General features: G+C 43.6%; 1 protein-coding gene across 2 annotated transcripts in view; it reads left to right on the top strand.

Moving 5' to 3' along the window:
• The window catches only part of LOC119174057 (putative 4-coumarate--CoA ligase 2), a 210,988-nt gene that overhangs the window by 1,849 nt on the left and 189,557 nt on the right, over nt 1–19,582 (top strand). For both annotated transcript variants that reach the window (XM_037424837.2, XM_037424836.2), the window contains exon 2: nt 676–877. In XM_037424837.2, coding sequence (XP_037280734.2) covers nt 676–877 — 202 coding nt within the window. The remainder of the gene's footprint in view (nt 1–675; nt 878–19,582) is intronic.

The following is a 19,582-nucleotide window of genomic DNA, read 5'->3' as shown; positions in this document are numbered from 1 at the left end:
GCGAAAATAGAGGTACTAAGTGGCTGCTTCTCAATGTGAGAAACATCGTAACATATCTTCTTTTTAGGTTGACCCTGTTAGCGCCATTTCCCGGTGTGGCTGCCTGGTGGCGAGCGCTTAGTTGAAGTCACGAATAGCTAGCGCACTTGCTCAAGCTGCAGGTCTTAGACAATGGGTTTTTCTCGCTGCTTCTTTGTGCGTAGAAGGTCACTTGCTCTGCCAGTGGCCCCAAGTACACAAATTATATATTGCTACCCCAGGTGAAGACTGGATTTTGTCGTTCAACTTGATCCTGCCTACGTTAAACGACTATTTTTTTATACCACCACAGGCCAAAAGTGTAAAGCAAGTCGAGTGACAACAATACTGAAGCCAGTTTTAGGTAGGCAATCCTCAGGTATTTATTAAAGTTCAGTACAATGTGAACATGATTAATTGGCACGAAAGCGTGTTGTTTTGAAACTGAAATATGCCAACAAAACATTCACGTGGCGTTTCAGCCCACCTACATGAAAGGCACAGTTGTTGTGGAGGCGACCTTGCGATGTTTGATTTCGTGTTCCTGTAGAAATTCACTACACGTTGAACTGTTATAGCTTGCACTAGAAAGTAACGTTTGTGGTCCTCAACTCAACGTTACGCCATGAATAAACACTTGTCGTGTTTCTCATGCAGGTAGACGAGCAGATAAGCCTGACCCGAGGGGAATTTTTGGCGCGTATGAAGCGCTACGCGGCAGGCTTCCAAGCACATGGCCTAGGACCAGATCATCGTGTAGCAGTGCACCTCGGTAACAGCGCCGAGAACCTTACAGCGCTTTTCGCACTCACATTCACTGGTGCTTCGGTCATCCTTTGTAATCCAATACTGAATCACGGTAAGTTCTTATGCGTCATCACCACCCAAATTGATCTTTTACGGCATCGCGATTTACTGACGCGCACGCTGCTTTAAAATATATTTGCACACTATTCATTCACTGTCCCACATTTTTAAATTTATGCTTCCTGCCTACTTCTTGAAAGGAAGGCGATTATTACCACCTATTCACCCATTCACTCTAAATATGAAATCGCCTTTCACTGGGCGTTCCACAAAGCTCCAATCTCTAAAAACGGCAAATGCACGGGTGACAGAGTGCCCTACCCAAATGCTGCAGAACAGAAATTTGATTGGAAACATGTCGTCGTAAACGTACCGTCGACAAGAAGTTCGACATAAAGGCTTCGCTGTGTGCTTTGAAACATTTTAATAGACGCTAGCACTGCTTAGCTTTGGGTTATCTACCGAGATTTTGCCTGTACATAACGATGTACTACTATCTCGCACTCAGTGCCCAATGCTTCGAGGCTGGCATCAGTTAAACTAGTCCGGGTCACGTGTCGGAGTTCTCGTGTTAAGCTTGCTGATGACTGTAAATACCAAAATTCTAAAACAAATATTAGCAATGAGAAAATCAGTCAAGTAAAGCGATTGGGAAGTGTAGAACAACGGACCGTCCGTTCTGTTTCGGTTGCGAACATTAACAGGAGACGCGAATTTTCATCGTTGACATATAGTGTTACAATTAGCGTATTACTGAAAGGGCCGCTCTCTGCATACGCGAGAGCTTACATTTTTTTTATTACGGCTACTGTCTGCTTGCGAATCAACCGTAAACATTCCAAGTGAAGGAAGGCGCCATGTATTTCGGCATGAAAGTGCTGCCACGCCATATGAGTTATATACGTTATTGCGTAACAAGACAGAGAGGCAGACAGACACAGAATTTTATTGTTTCTGTAACAAGAAAGTATTTTTCTTGTCCACGGCTTATCAGTTTTGGAATGTAATTTATTTTAGTGGAGTTTTGGGAAATACCCGAACTTTATTACTATAGGGAAAATTGGACATTGTATGCCTGTAATTATTTTGATTACCGAGCATTGTCTGACCAAGGGGGTGTCTTTTGCCATCCTTGCTGCTCATGCTCCCTCCATTTCAAGTTCAAATGGCTTTGTCTACTGCATAATAATTCTTGCAGTTTGAAAGCTGTAGCATGAAATTGAGAGCTTCCGCCCACTTGTATTCTGCGGTTTATACTTGTTCGTAGCTTACAGAGAAGTGAGCATACTTGTAATGCACACGGAGTTCTTTTTGAGCTAAAGGCCTAATTGTCTTGTCATGCCACCTCTTCACCACAACAAGGCAGGCAATATGAATTTCAGTAAAAAATTTTCAGGCTTAGTTTGTACAAAGCAGTTCACGAGAAATCTTCAGCACAAATTATGATGAACAATAAAGAAAGAAGCGAAAAGCGCTGATGATTACTAACTACTGCTTAATTCTTAACTGCTTTCGCATTTCCGATGGAGGCAGAAATGCTGTAGGCCCGTGTGCTCAGATTTGGGTGCACGTTAAAGAACCCCAGGAGGTCAAAATTTCCGGAGCCCTCCACTATGGCATCTCTCATAATCTTATAGTGGTTTTGGGACGTTAAACACCACATATCAATCAATCAATCAATCATTCTTAACTGCTTAACCACGCGTACAAAATATACAAGCGCGAACAGTGCTTGCTCACGCGTAAGGACAACGCATGTGCACACGCACTTCATTCGTAAAAGCCAATTTCTAACAAGGTCACGCACGCATGTAGTCACATCCAGACAGATACGATGATATAGGCGTATTACTGATAATATCATTACCTTTTTTTTAATGTGGTAGCACCGAAAACAAGCGGCCAATGTTTGTTGTTGCTTGTGCGCATAATCAACGTCTCGCAGAATAGCATAGCCCAGTTGTAGCAAAAGTATAGATATAAGCAACAAGATACGCTACCTAAGGAACATTCTCAGTTACTTTTCGCGCAGGTTCCCTAAGTCAGTCATTGATGCAGCACCCAGTTTTGGTCAGTGTCAACTTCAGTGTCATGATTACTATGTTTGAATCTGTCGTTTACCTCCTTCATCTATTCACGTCACGTGATACCAAATTTATTTATTGATATGTGGTGTTTAATGTCCCAACACCACTATATGATTATGAGAGACAGCGTAGTAGAGGGCTCCGGAAATTTCGACCACCTGGGGTTCTTTAACGTGCACCTAAATGTGAGCACACGGGCCTACACCATTTCCGCCTCCACCGGAAATGCAGCCTCCGCAGCAGCGATTTGAATCCGCGACCTGCGGGTCAGCAGCTGAGTACCTTAGCCACTACACCACCGCAGCGGGGCGTGATGCCAAATTTAGTATATGTGGAGCTAGCGAAACGGCCGCGAGCACACTATGAGCATGGTATGTTGTCATGTTCTTGCATGACACGCGTGTCAGGATTGTCGTGTTTGCACCAGTCATATATTTCGTCATTCAATGACATCACATAACACCAAATTTGGTATATGTGGAGGTAGCAAAACGGCCGCGAGCGCATCATGAAGGGACCAATATACTCCAATGTAGCGTTGACGCGCGCGCACGCTGGGCACAGCGACGCTACGTTAGCAAAACGCGAGCAGTCTGACGCGAGCCATGATCAGTGTCCGTCGGCGCAGCCCGACGGCAACCAGTGCGAAACGTGACATGCTGTAGTTCTCGCCGATGCGTTACCCAGACAACACTGCGTCTACCTTTTTTCGTGACGGGGGGTGCCAGACTCGCTGAAACGCGCATGCGTCAAAGCAACGCAGTGCGGCGCGCGCCTGCGTGTATATGACAGGACCAGCGACTGGCGTGGAAACGCTGGCGTTATGCAACGAAATGAACGCCGGCGAGCACGCACCACGTCACGTCGAAATGTATTGACGCCTCTACTGTGTCATGTTTTCACGTTCTCACATGACACACATCTCATGATTATAATGTTTGCACCAATCACATTACTTCGTCATCAATTAGCGTCACGTAATACCAAATTTGTCGTATGTGAAGCTAGCGAAACGGCCGCGAGCGCATCAGGAGGGTGGCATGTAGTCATGTTGTAACATGACACGTATATCGGGATTATCATGTTTGGATGTGTCATTTACTTATGTCGTCCGTTTGCGTCGCGTAATACCAAGTTTTGTACATGTGAAACTAGCGAAACAGCCGCGAGCGCTTCATGAGCGTAGCATGTAGGCACGTTGTTGCATGACACGCATCTCATGTTTATGATGTTTGCACCAGTATCATATCTTCGTCATCCATTCACGCCCCGCAATACCAAAGTAGGTATAAGGGAAGCTAGCGAAACGGCCGCCAGCATGTCATGAGCCTAGCATGTAGTCATGTTGTTACATGACACGCATCTAATTATTATCATGTTTGCACCAGTCACATACCTTCGTCATGCATTCACGTACCGTAACACATAATTTTGTATATCGGACGCTAGCGAAATGGCCGCCAGCGCATCATAAGCGTGGAACGAAGCCATGTTGTTACATGACACGCATGTCATGATTTTCATGCTAGGGTCTGTCGCTTGTGTTTGCCTTGCAATCATGTGATACCATACAAGTTTTGCAAGATGTCATGTGAACGAAACCACCGCAAGAGCTGCAGGACCTTGAAAAGTAAATCATGACATTCATGATATACATGTCAGGATTTTCATATTATGAGTAGTCAAATGTGTTTTTCATACAGTCCTGTTGTGCCATACCAAGTTTGGTATCGATATCATTATCGAAATAGCCAGGAGAGCTGGAAGTCGTAGGCAGATAGATAGATAGATAGATAGATAGATAGATAGATAGATAGATAGATAGATAGATAGATAGATAGATAGATAGATAGATACGCTCAAGTTCGCCGAAGTTCGCTAAGAAATGCTTCACATATAAAACTCTATTTTCTGGTTAATAAAACCAACGCCAAACCACCTTTTCTCTCATTCTCGCTGATCATGATTGCTTCTATGATCTCTCGCATTGCCTTATGTTTGCTTTTTCGAAGCACATATGTATTTGCGAAATCAGGATTCGGCCGTTGACGCCGGTGTATGCGCAGGGAGTGGGTGGTTATCTGGCGGATCATTGCCTCAAGTTTTGTTGTGCTCCTGATTTCGCCAATACACGTGTGCTTGAAAAAAGCAAAAATAAGGCCCCGCGAGAAATTACAAAAGACTTCACGATCTTCGAGAATGCGGAAAATGTTAGAGTGACGTCAGTTTCGTTATCCGGAAACAAAGTGAGTATTTTAGAGTAAATCTTACGCATGCAGGGTGGTACCACGGGAAGTGAAAAATATAGGAAAGTACCTCAGACTGTGCTTGTGAGCATGCGCCAATGCCCGATGGTTTTTGGCCTTTTCAATAGAAATTTAGCTGATGTCTAGCGACAGTCCTTTTCAGGTGTTCCTTCCGTGTCTCCGTTCCTCTCATTTTTGCGGTACAAATATGAATGCAATTGGTTTGGCAGCCGAGATCACTACCACCGCAGTTGCGGGACCACAACCTAGGCAGCTTGTCGGGCGCAGAAAATACTGTCATGCGTGTTGTTTTTGTTTGTCTTCTTTACACCCACAAAAACTTTCAGATTTTCTCGGCGTAAGTAGTGTCTCAGAGTTCTAGAAGCTTCAATATTGTAGATCATTCTGTTAAGAGTGTGGTTTACGCGAACACTCGATGTTATTCCATAGCTCGCACGACTCCCAGTGAGAATTAAGGGTGGAAAGATGCACACCTGTTGGACAAAACTGATGTGACCCAGCCAGAGTTCTTCAATGCTTTTCCTTGTCGTGTAGCTTGGCCGTAAATTTATGGGAGAGCTTTGTGCGCATTGAGCGGTGACCACGGGGAAGCGCTGCATCACCGCGTAGGGCATTGGGTGGACCGGAAGAACGCTGGCTGCTGCTGCCGCTATGGAGTGGGTGCATAATATCTTGGCGTGACATCGTGTAGTTTTCTACCATATGATTACTATTGTGCTTAGTGTGCTGTGTCTGTAGATCGGGAAGGATACCGTATACTTGCTGGGTACCTGGTTGTCCATCCAGCTACGCAAGAAATGACGAAAGAAATCACAACATATCCTCGGACTGAATGATGATGAGTGGGATTTGATTGATTTGTGGGGTTTAACGTTCAAAAATCACTATATGATTATGAGAGATGCCGTAGTAGAGGGCTGCGGAAATTTCGACCACCTGGGGCTCTTTAACGTGAACCCAAATCTGAGCACACGGGCCTACAACATTTCCGCCTCCATCGGAAATGCAGCCGCCGCAGCCGGGATTCAATCCCACGACCTGCGGGTCAGCAGCCGAGTACCTTAGCCACTAGACCACCGCGGCGGGGCATGATCTTGCATCTTATAATCATATACTGATTATGTACAAGTACCGCCATCTAGCGGACATGCCAAGAACTAAATGAGAGGTGTCTACCGACTACATACATCGAGACGCACGACCCACGGTTTGAAGAAATTCGCCCCTATAAATCTATTCCCTGTGACACATACCCACTCTCTCGGGTACGTGCCACTGATGAATACGAATGATAACGGGAGACGAACGGGTGACACCATAAGGAGCTTCGCCCCTAAAAGCCTTTGAGTTCTCGCTACGTATACAGTGATTGGCGGAAAAAGTGGAAGCGTGCAACGCTGCGACAAGAAACTGGTGGTTTCGCATTTCTTTCCACGATTGTGTGCATGTGAGAAAGCCACTTCGATGAGAATGACACTGATCGCGTAGACCCGCGAATAATTGGAGGTGCTGCTGTGAAGTAACCGCGTGACGTTCCGAAACTTTTGCTGCCGCTGTGCCGAATATTTTCCACGGCCTAATGGCCTATTTGTACAGTGCAAAAATATGCAGTGCTCGCCCGCTTACGGAGCATCGACGGGAACCGTCACAAAGCTGGAGACTGTTTAGGCTGCATCAAAACTGCGCGTTCGCCATTTTGACATAAATGCAATAGATAATGGCGCATTTAATGAAATTTAGCATACGACCGCCTCTTCATTGTGCCATGCCAGTAAGTAATACAAAAGCCCAATCAGTAAAATGCTCCCAGTTTTTGTTTATGAAAGCACTGAGTTAACAAAATGTCTAGAGGTGATATGTCAAACGTACGTGCAGCTCCTCACAGCTTGAAAAATTCCAAGCACACAACCGTTGCATTTGAGAAACACTTCGGCGCTGCGAATGTATGCTTGCTATAGGGTGATGGTGCAAGAATGGTTGCACAACAATGCTGTGCAAAACTTGCGCAAGCTGTGAAAGCATTAAAAGTTAATTTTTGATATCAGTTCGTCATGAGCTCGAGAAGATAACTTTTGGCGTCACATGTTAACGTTTCCGGCGTGGGACACACTCGGTTAATTTTCACGTTTAAGGAGGCATGTAAGGCTTTCACTTTCGCAGTAAAACAATAATAAAAAGCAGAAAAAAGACAGGAAAAGCACAGCACGTGTCAGCTAGAGAACCGAGTAAAATACCAAAAAACAACAATGCATGGCTAAGGTAACTTGGAACACGTTATGGCACTGTAAGGATAAATTACCGCAAAAAAACACGGAAACAAGCCAAACGTCATATAAAATATTGCTTGATCCTGATCACTTGCTAAATTAAAAGCACTGACTCACTCAAAGTGGCCATTGGTTTAATGAGAGCAAGTTAATTTGAAGTTTTAGAAACACCGATTGTATACGTAGCCGGAAAGGTTTTATGTGCGCTGTCAAAAAGTGGCAACCACTGCACTGTAATAACACTTTAAAAACCACCACGGTTGCTTGAAAACTCTGGATTGTACAGAAATGTTCACTATATGCTTACGACATAAAAAAAGCTTTTGTAGAGGTTGCATATATTACAATGGAATCAGCATGCCGTCGAAATTGTGCCTTCAATGTCTGATCCAAGGCTAAATTTCACTGCATTAGAGCTTTCCCGAATTTCCTTGAAGCTAAGATCACTCTGAAGGCGTATTCAACAACCTTTACGGCTGCATTTAGTAACTTTTCACAGCTGTGGCGCAAGCGGTACAATTGCAGCAGGGCGGCCACTTCGATGTCTCGCCCCACCCCGCCGCGGTGGTCTAGTGGCTAAGGCACTCGGCTGCTGACCCGCATGGCGTGGGTTCGAATCCCGGCTGCGGCGGCTGCATTTCCGATGGAGGCGGAAATGTTGTAGGCCCATGTGCTCAGATTTGGGTACATGTTAAAGAACCCCAGGTGGTCAAAATTTCCGGAGCCCTCCACTACGGCGTCTCTCATATTCATGAAGTGGTTTTGGGACGTTAAACCCCACATATCAATCAAATCAATCGATGTCTCGCCGTGGACGAGGGCACCCCAATTGGCTGCTCCTGTATCTACATCATACTTCCGCCGAAGCTTCATGACCACTAAATGTACTTAGGGACTCTCGCTCACCATGGCCAGTTGGTTGATCAACAGCCGACGCTCCGGTCACCGCTGTCAATGCCAGTGTGTATTACTCTAATGTTACCAAGCTTACCTGCCACAACTTAGGCCAAATAGTTTCATGATAGACATAACGCCTGCTGTATTCGTGAAAGTTACTACCACGTGGATGTGCTGGTGAAAGTGCTACTTCGTTCACGATACGGATGTGCCTTGAGGCGCTGACCCAAGCCCAAGCCGTGAATAAGAGGACGCAACGCCTTTAAGTCGAACCTGGTGTAGGGAGCAGAGGCTACTTAACAACACGGGTTTTTGCCGCAAAATAATCAGTAAAACCAAGACTTCGATTTCAATCGTAGCAATATTGACCACCTCCGGCCGCCTACAAGAGTTCTGCTCCGTCAGCCTGACGAGCCACTAGCATTTCGCTGGTCAACAATGGAAGATCCGAAATGTGGTTAGCAGAATACGACCGGGTCGCTACCTTCAGTCACAGTAGCAACTAATACAGGCTTAAGCATGTTTATTTCGCCTAAAAAGACCTTGCTTGGCATGGTTCAAGAATCAAGAGCGATCCTTCCGACTTGGGCTGTTTTTTGCGCCAGGTCCCTCGCCACTTTCGAAAGTGTGGCCCGCAGTGGAAGGGCTCATCCTCTCTTCAAAACGCGTGTGCTGCTGTAAATGAAATTATGCCACTCTTCAGGACGGTGATCTCAAAATTGTTCCGCCTTTCCAACGCTGAAATGCCTGGTGAAGTGAAAGTTTGCTTCTTCATGCAAGGCGTCAAGCAGGAGCGTTTCGTGGGACTAATGCAGGAGCACCCGTGTTGTGCCCTTAGCTTTCTAGTCCTTGTTCTCCAGTGCACTCTTAAAATCAAGATGAATCCGTACTAACTCGCTCAAGTTGCAATTTTGATTCAGAACTTATCTAATAAGGTCCAATTTGTTTTGGAAGCTTGGACCTTGGAAATGCACACACGACAATTGAAGCACCGCTCTACGCCAGGCTATGCTTAGATCAAACTTCACTGCTTTGACGATCTGCGCGAGAACATAGGAGCCGTAGTGCACGAAGAACTTAGCCAAATGTTCTCATCATATCAGCCAGATGTTTTATCAATTGCAGACACAATCAGAGAGGAAATACAGCAATCGATAGGAATCAGCGCTGCCGCATCTTCAAGCCACCGTATGCGCTGCCGCAACGCTGCGCTTTGCCTCCACATTCAAGTCAAAAGGCTGCGCCACCGCATTTCCGTCGTCGAACACAGTGCCACCGCCACCTGCCAGCCAGCACTCCCCTCCGAAGACTAACCATATTTAGCGTGCTTCTGGGAGCCGACCACTCTGCTACCAATACGGAGAAGCTGGCGACAAATACCACCGCTTTCAGTGGCGCCAGATGAACCTACGTGACCTCAGCGCCAACGCACCCCCCCCCCCCCCCCCCACCACAGCACGGCGAGCTGCCCTGCGACATCCCCGACTACTTCTCGATCGTCGAATGGGCTACGTTCATCGAATTCACCACCACCTCCACCGTACCGTTCCTGTCATCGACGACAGCAGCACTGCAGCCGCAGCAGCGATTATTTCGTAAGCCCATATCCGGAAAATTATAGCAGCAACTGATGGAGGTGTGGTTCCTGTACGATGAACTACTGAAGACCGTCCGCCGATGCCAATGATGGCTATGCGACAAAAACTGAAAAACACGCAGCAAGCCTGACAGAGCCTTGAAGTCGAGAATTCGCAGCTGGAAGAAAACCTGTCGACGCCACGCGGAAGCATCAGAGAAAACCGACGTAGCCATGATTCGATGCCACAGTATAACCGCTACGCACGAGCATGAATCAGTGACCTCTACGTATTATTCGACGGCCACAACATTACCATTCTCGTCGGCAGAGGAGTCGACTATTCCATCACCAGTGGGCGCTACGAAGCTGAAAGAAGTTGAGCTACTTGGCGAGGCCCTGAAATCCATGCCGCTGTGAGTCATCTATAACGTCAGCCAGTGTTGGAGCTGCAAGAATTGCTATCAGTAATCAAACTTATTCAACCAGTTTTCCAATCCTCTGGCACTGCTCCATAGCGATGTGTTACTTTGGATGGAATATGTAAACAAACATCGTACCACCGTCATCCCAAATTTTGAGTCGATGACGCTAACGTAGAAAAAAATTGCTGCCTACCCTGATGACTCAGGGGAAGCATGCACAGAACGTCACAAAGGAGCGCATCATGGTTAAGCCTTCTTCAACGTCATCATTTCTGTTTCCACCAGAAACCTGAATGAATCAAATGTGTCATCAAAGACAATCAGCACTTGTTTGGGAGCTGTCAGTATCATCACGGAGCGGCGCTGTGGCAAAGCAAACGTGCTGCTGAAAAACATCCGTCATGAATATAAAGACATAGATGACAGACTATGCCCAGGTGGCGTTGATGAAAACGTTGCCACCAGCGCCATCATCACCACACTGGCAATACCATCGTTAACAGCATCAGCCTGGCTACGCCCACTTAACGGAAAAGGCCTCTTCCATGATCCGCCAATCAAACCTGTGTTATGCTTCTCGTTGCCACGTTATACCAGCGAATTTTTTATACTCATCGGCCCACCTAACTTTCTGTCTTCTCTTCGTGTGTTTGCCTTCACTCGGAATCCAGTCAGTTATCCCAATGACCAGTGGTTATCCTGCCTACGTGCAAGGTTCCCGGCCCATGTTCGTTTCTTCTTCTTGATTTCAATTATGACAAACTTAACCACGGTTTGTTCTCTGACCCACTCTGCTCTCTTCTTGTCTCGTAAAGTTACACCCATTATTTTCTTTCACATCGCTCTTCACGTTGTCCTCAATTTAAGCTGAACCCTCTTTGTAAGCTTCCAGGTTTTTGCTCCACAGGTAAGAACTCGAAAGATGCAGTTGTTATAAACTTTTAAACCTTCCTCTTGAGGGTTAGTGCCAGATTACCCTTCATGATTTGAGAATCCTCGCGAAATGTTATCCACGCCACCTTTATTCTTATAACTGTTTCACTCTCTATCATTGTTCGGCTCCACGGTTACTTTCTGTTCAAAGAAGACATATCCCTTTAAAACTTCCAGCGTCTCCCCTCTCATCGTAAAGCCCTGTTTTCTGCCGAAACTGCTGCACGTTACAATTACTATGTGCATACTTATTTTAAGACCTGATTTTCTACTTTCCGTGTCTAGTTCTGTAATGATGACTTATAAATCTTCCTCTGGGTTACTCCTCAGTGCAATGTTATCAGCTAATGGCAGGTTACTGAGATACTCTCCATTATCTCTTATCCCTAACTCTCATCTCAGGTCTCCAAACCCTATTGTATATGTCTTGTGAAAGGCATTAGAGAGATCTTCTCTTCTTTCCTCACACCTTATTTACTGCTAATCTGTCGCTTTCTTCAAGGAGAACTATGGTGGCGGTGGATACACTGTAGATTTCTTCCAGTATGTTTATGTAGGATTCTTTCATGCCTTGATTCCGTAGTGCCTGCTTTACTGCTGATATCTCGACTGAGTCGAACGCCTTCACGTAATCTCTGAAGGCTGTTTGTTGGAGTTGGTTGTATTCTGGCCATTTTCTATTACCTGATCGACAGTATGATAAAGGGTAGCCTGTACAAAATTCTGCTCGGCCCTTTGGTTCATTCAACTGTAATGTTGGCAATTATTATTAGTTATTATGTTTGTGAATAGTTTGCAGAGAACGGACACCAAGCTGATCGGCCTGTATATTTTCAATCCTTGGCATCTCTTTTCTTAGGAATTAAGATAATGTTAATGTTCTTCAAACTTCTGGTACCCTTCTCGTCAAGAGACACTAACGCAGTTTCTTCGCCATCTTCCAGGAGGTTAGTTGTCCTCACTTGCGGCTTTGCCTCTTAGCATTCCTTCTAGGGCTTTCTTTACTTCCCCTGGCATTGCCGGTAGGATTTCAAATTCCTCTGAAGTATTCCTGTTTCTCATGATATCATCCTCGTTGTTTTGGCTTCTGTAAAGGTCTCTGTAGAACTACTCCACCACCTCGACTATCCTATTTATACTGGTTATGACTTTGCCTTCCTTGTTCCTTAATGCATTCGTCTAATGTTTCTTTATGCGCACGTTTGCCTTTACAACTTTTAGGGTACTGCCGCTTTTTACAGCCTGCTTAATTCTACCCATGTTAAACCTTTTGATGCCGGCTACCTTAGGTCTATTGAAGAAATTCGAAAGCTTTACTAGCTCTATCTGGTCGGTTGCATTTGATGCTTTAATGGTTCGCCTTCTCTTAAAAAGATCTTGGCATCCTGAGATAGTTTGCCAGTGTCCTGTCAAGTGAATGTACCTTTGATTTCCAGTCCGCACTCTTTGATGATACTAGTAAGATTATCGTTCATTGCCCCGCCGCGGTGAACTAGTGTCAAAGGTACTCGGCCGCGGCAGCTGTGTTTCCGATGGAGGCGGAAATTCGTCAGGCCGGTGTGCTCAGATTTGGGCGCAAATTAGAGAACCCCAGGAGGTCGAAATTTTCAGTGCCCATTTCTCAGGCATCTCTCACAAGCATATGGTGGTTTGGGACGCTAAACCCTACATACCTATGAATAATTGATCATTGTGTCAACGATAACGTCAGTTACCTCATTTAGTGCCTCGAATCTATTCGGAAGCAAAACTGAATACCTCTACGTTCGCTCTCACCGCCAGTTGAATATTTGGCTTCTTGTGCATCGGCTTTGTCTTTGCTTTTTTTAAACCAAGCTTAACACGAGAGCTCTTACCGTTTTAAGATCACTGCATCGGAGCTCGCCAACTACTTTACCATCCTGTGCAATGCCTGCGTGCGCACACAGAAATTAGTATATTTGATTTGAAGTTTCACTTTTAAACTGTCGCTACACCCACTTAAGCTTAGCCTGTTTTCTGAAGAAGGTATTGAACATCCGCAAACAATTACGTTCTCTGAACTCTACTATTACTCTCCTCTGGCATTTCTAGAGCCGAGGCCATAATACCCCACTGCATGGTCTCCGGCCTGTTTTTGCCAACTTGGCATTATTGTCGGCCATGAAAATTGTGTACTATGTCTTTACTTCATCAATGGCTGGCTCTACGTCTTCATAAAAGCGTTCAACCAAATGAACATCACGGCTCGATGTAGGCGCGTAGGCCTGTACCACCTTCATCTTGTACCTTTTGTTAAATATACTTTGAATACTTGCCATCCTCTCACGGACGCTATTGCAGTCTTCTATGTTGCCAGCGCTACTCTTGTGAAAAAGAAACTCCACCCTTTGTCCTTTTCCTTAAGCTAACTAACATACGGTAGCATAGGACGTGTTCGTTCTTCAGCACTGCATAAGCCTCAGGTGTCCTCCTAACTTCGCTGAGCTCTATTACATCCCTTTAAACACCCTCTAATTTTTCGAATAGGATAGCTAGAATAGCATCCCTAGATAGAATTATAGCTTTGAAGGTAGCCTAGTTCATATTCCAATGGCGGCCTGTCCTGACGCAGGTATTCTTAGCACAATTCGTGGCGTCACAGGTCTGATCACTGCCTTCAACAGTTGCTTCACAACCACTGGGGACTAAGGGCCAAGAGTTAATTGCTGTATTCATGAGATGTAGTGGCCAAGTGCTGCAGCAGGGTGGTCAATCCTGCTTTGGTGAGGGAGTGCATTACTGGCAGGTGGTCGCCAGTGGGCCCACACCCCATACGTCTTGTTTTCTTTCAACAATTGCTTTATCACGCGTTATAAGTAAATATAGGATTTGGAATAATGTGGCATCTGCACTTGAAGCAATATTTGTGATTGTATGCTAGGCTGCTGCCCTATTTCTAAGTAGGGGGTTCTGTTGCACTTTGCACTGTAAAACACCACCTCACCACCTATCGGCTTCCAACGCCACCTGACACGTAGCTCTCCTTTTTTCAGTTGTCTGAAAGCCTAATAAAACACACTTGGCGTGGTTTTGAACTTCTGACCTCGCGAGCTTATATCAGCTTAGCGCCTTGGATGAGCCTCCTTCTCCCGCGTTTATTCTCTCCTAACCTCTTCCTGTCGTGCTCAAACTTGACATTGTTGGTTTTCAATTAGTGTCCGATGTGTTGGAGCTTTGCTGATTTCGAGTGTTCGCACTGCTACTTTGACGTTTTCTGTGAACTGACGAGTTGCGCGAACCTGTTTTGCGAACTAATTGGCTATTTCTATAGGATTGTTACTTTAAGCGTGCACGTCGCGGCTGGTCGGAGTGTATTAAAGTAAAACACGAAATGTTTCTAACTCTAGAAGAGTAGACAGGCGCTGCCTTAGATTTCAGAATTTTTCTTGGTGCGAATACAAGAATGTGAGATGTGTTTAGTATACAAAAGGAGGTCCCAAAGTCAAAGGCTGTATCGGGACCTCCTTTTGAAGGATGTATTCTATTTGGTCGGCGTTTGGAAGAGTATCTAAAAATTTTCGTAATTAGATATTGAAGTGAACAGTGGCCCTCAGTCGGGCGTCATATTTACGTAGTAGTAATTACATTTACGGTTAGCCTATTACGCAAACCAGTAGATGAAAAGGTAACGAGCAAATTATTTTAGTACTAGATGGCAGAGAAAGGCAAGAAACTTTTTACGAAGGTAATAGCTTGTTTCCATCACTCAAATCAAACTTGAATCGCTAGACTTTAGCGACTCTCTGCACCGCACTCGTACACAATGATAAGTTCACATGAGACATTACTGGGTCGTGCAAAGAGAATCAAGCAAACGTGCATAGTTACCTTCGTTTGTTATTGTTGGGACACGGTTTCCTGGCAACCAAGGACCTGAAAATCCTCTTCCTCCAATCCAAAGTTGCTTCAGAAAAGTAAGAAGCTCCTCAAAGCCACACGCTAACTTTCTAAAAAACTCACCTCGTAAGTTTTAACTGTTCTTCAAGGAAGCGAATGAGGAAATTGGTCTTATAGTAGACGGAAAAGAAGTAATCACAGAAAAGTCAGATATAGCTGGAAGACTCAATCAATTTTTCCAATCGATTTTCTGTAAGAACCAGGGGACAAAGAGAAATATGAATCTGGTGCTACAGTGACACTTCAGGAATATGACATAAATATTACACGAGATTACATTTTCAATCAATTACTTCTTTTAGACAAAACAAAAAGTGATGTGGACCTCACGATATACCGAATCAATTTTTGCGACGATTTGCGGAGTGGCTCTCATACTACCTAGAAATTATTTTTAGACAATCATTAAAAATTTCACCTAGAGCAATTGTTGTACCAGCTTTTAAAGGTGGTGATAGAACAACCCTGAACAATCACAGGCCTGTCTCACTTACGTCGGCGTGTCGCAAATTATTTGAACATACAGTGGGAAAATATTTCGACATTTAGAACAAAATGAATTTTTGCCCCTTTTAGCATGCATTTCGCAGTGGCCTTTCAAATGTCACACAACTGATCAAAAATATTCATAAATTGTGTATTTCTGTAGATGCCTGCATGGAAATAGAAGTTATATGTATAGATTTTTTTAGGCGTTCGACAGAGTTTCACACCGTAAACTGTTGTTCAAGCTTCGCGACGTCGGTATTAGTGCGAACCTTCTAATATGAATCGAAGCTTATTTGGGCAATAGACGACAAGCAGTCAGAGTGGGAGATGCTATTACAGAAAATCGCGAGATGTACCCGGGAGTGCCTCAGGGGTTTATTGGGGCTTCTACTTTTCCTGTTATCCATAAATGATATTTCAAATGATAAGCCCAGCCACCAGTAAATATTAAGCTATTCGCAGGTGACTACCTATTCTCTTTCAAGTACACAAGATCTACTTGAAATCAATCAGTGCTCGCAAACCTTAACCTTATGGTGTTCTAAAGTGGCTATAGAAATTAACATTAAGAGATCAACTTACACACATTAAAAAACGTAGAACTGCTTTTGTTGCGTGTAACATATAGGTATATTATTGTGTTGAACGTATTAGTGTTAAATACTTGGGTATGATATAACAGATAACTTAACTGGTATAATCATATCGAAAACATTTTTAGTCAGCATATCAAAAGTTGTACTTCCTACGTTACAATTTAGGCAAAACCACTAAAGATATCAAGCTTTTGCCTACAAAACATACGTCCGTCCGAAGTTGAATACGCAGGCACTGTGTGGAGTATAAATCAAATGGTTTTAAAAAATAAACGAGAAAGCATTCATAGAATGTCTCATCGCTTTATCTGCTCGAAATATTGTAAGAAAAGATTCTGTAACTGAAATGTTGCAATTATGCAAATTAGAAACGCTAAAATTAGGAAGGTGAAAACAGAGATGGAAAATAATTTTCCAGATTTTACACGCAGTGGTGGAAATAAACAAGGATAATTGTTTGACGTGCTTTTACAAAAGATTTCCAAGAGTGACAAGCAGTACATTCATACAACAAATATGCGTTCAAACACATGTCTTCCAGTTTTCCTTCTTTCCTGATGCTATTAAATTATGGGATAAATTACCGACTGAGGTAGTGCAAAAAGTACTTTGAGTGAATTCGAGGTTGCTCTTGAGAGACATTTTGTTGAAAATGTATACATTATTAGTGCTCATCAATTGGTTCATTCTAAAGAACAAATCGTTCATTCTATATCATTGCTAATGTACATCTTTCAAAAACATAATAGCTGATTTTGTCAAACGCGCGCAAGCTTTAAGGAATCAATTTCTATATACGTGACGAATTTTCTGTGAAAACGCGAAGGCTCAAAACAAACCTTTTAAGTTATCGGTCGATATGCTGCGCATTGACACGCACACCTACATTCTTGATCATTCTAACAACACTGTTGTGCTCTTTACCACATAGCTAGAAGTTAAGGCTTGCACGCGTAATTGGTGTATAGTGAAGGCACCATCTATATTTGTGTCTTTCACCAACATTCAAAGTCTACTACAAAAAAAACGAATGTGTTGTGTTCTTACCTAGATGATAGTGGTGCAGATATTATAATACTCATGGAGACTTGCCTTTATGCTGAAGTGACTAACGAAGAATGGTTGCCAGATGAGGACGACTGTAAGATATATCATTGTGACCGTGTCAATAGAAGAGGAAGTGGCGTGTTAATAGCGGTGAATAATACAGTCTCATCATTTCACCGTGATACTCACTTTTTCGTAGAAATAACTTGGACTGTATGCACTACAGCTTATGCCAAAATACCTATAGAATCTTGTTAACATCCGCCGAATGCAAATCCCTAATTACCCGAGGTTCTGAAGGATAACATAGAGTGACCTACACAACTGTGTTCAGCTGATATGATATACCTTTTTAGTGGTTCTATTTACCCGCGCTTTGATTAGTCTACTATGTCTACGACACGTTGCAGCTCATAAACGCTTTTGAAAGTAACTCTCGACTACCATTTGTCACCAGATGATCATCCACTCACCGTGGTACCAAAATACGGAACCCGGTTTTCAATAATGTAGTGAAACTAATGGAGCAATTGTACGCATAGAATGATTAGGTGACCACAAGCTCATTGATTTCCAAATAAATTTGCCTTTTCATATTTACTGGCGCAGTGACTAAAACTATTCGCCATTATAACCGTGGTCACTAGGAACAATTTAACAGCGACCTAAATTTTTTTATCGCGAGTATTTTCTGCCATCGTTGGCCTCACGGACCGTAAACGCCAACTGGATTGCTTTTCAAGGACAATATTAGAGCTTGTTGACTAGTTCACAACTCTAATCTCTATATCTAACAATAAGATTAAACCTTAGTTTACAAAGTAGCTTCGAGCATTACGGGATAAAAAAACGTTCGTATATAAATGCTAAACGCTATGTTTTTCCTTACAACTGGTAAAAATACAAGGTGTACGTGCATGAGAACTGTGAAGCCTTAGGCGCAGCGAAGAAGAAATAATATTCGCAGGACTTGCCCAAACTTATCAAATACAATCCTAAAGAATTCCGGCAAATAATCTCTCTTTTCAATAACTAATTTTATCGCGTTATATTACGAGATGCTAAACAAACTCTGCTTTCTGATGAAGCTTCCACGACTGCCTTCAATGCATATTTCGCTTCAGTTTTTACAAAAAAAAAATGGTTTCATTGCGCCATTTGTCCTTGATCAGTCCTTCCTTTTCATGACTTTCATCACCGCCACTGCATAAGGTATCACGAACTTCCCAATGAATCTCAAGTCTCTACTCCATCAGGCATTGCTAACAGTATCTCTGAAATACTGAAGAGCGCCGGCGATATTTGAAGTCACTGTCTGTGTCCTAGCTTTAACAAGTCTTTGCTATATGGTGAGCTGCCTAAGGACTGGAATATAGGCAAGGCAGTCCCCGTATTCAAGTCCGGTGACAGGCACTCGGCCCGTAACTTTCGAGCCGCTTCTCTAACATGCGCATTCAGCAAACTACTTGAACATGTATCTTCGCATATGTATGATCGCCTTGAATCAAATAACTTCTTTCTCCCTAATCAGCATGGCTTCAGGCTTCTCATGTGACATTCTCTTGTTCGAGTTCACCTCTGACTTTCACTTCAATATGAACGGCAACGATCAAAAGGATTCCTCTTTCTTCATTTGGCGAAAGATTTTGATACAGTCCGTCATTGTCGCTTGTCCTCTAAATTGTGTTCTCTCTGCATCGATCATTAACACTGTACTGGATCCGCAACTTCTTGACAACCCGTCAGCAATTTACGGTGATTAACGGCACTTCATCTAACGTTTGCGATGTCACGTGTGGTGTTCTCAAGGGCAGTGTACAGAATTTATTACGCTTTTTAATATACATTATTGACTTGTCCAATAACCTTTCATCTTCAGCTAGCTTGTTTGCAGATGACTGCGTCTTCTACCGCAATATTGTATCTATTGGTGGTCATACCGTTCTTCAAAATGACCTTAATTCAACTTACAGGTGGTCAAAAGTCTGGCAGATGTCTCTAAACGCCCTCAAATGCAATTTAATTTTGATCACTAAGAAGCGTACAAACTCGTCTTTTCTCTACACTATTGATAATTCCGTTGTGTCAGCGACACAATTGAATAAATATCTTAATTTTGACCTTTCATCATTTTTTTTTCTGAAGTAAAAAAACACCATACATAGCCTTCATAGATTACGAGAAATCGCTTGAGCAGTCGAAATATCAGCAGTCATGCAGACACTGCGGAATCAGGGCGTCCATGAAGTATACAT

Source organism: Rhipicephalus microplus, chromosome 5 (genome assembly GCF_043290135.1).
Source record: "Rhipicephalus microplus isolate Deutch F79 chromosome 5, USDA_Rmic, whole genome shotgun sequence".
NCBI lineage: Eukaryota > Metazoa > Arthropoda > Arachnida > Ixodida > Ixodidae > Rhipicephalus > Rhipicephalus microplus.
Note: the sequence above shows the minus strand (reverse complement) of the source record. Positions and strands in the feature narration are given on the sequence as shown.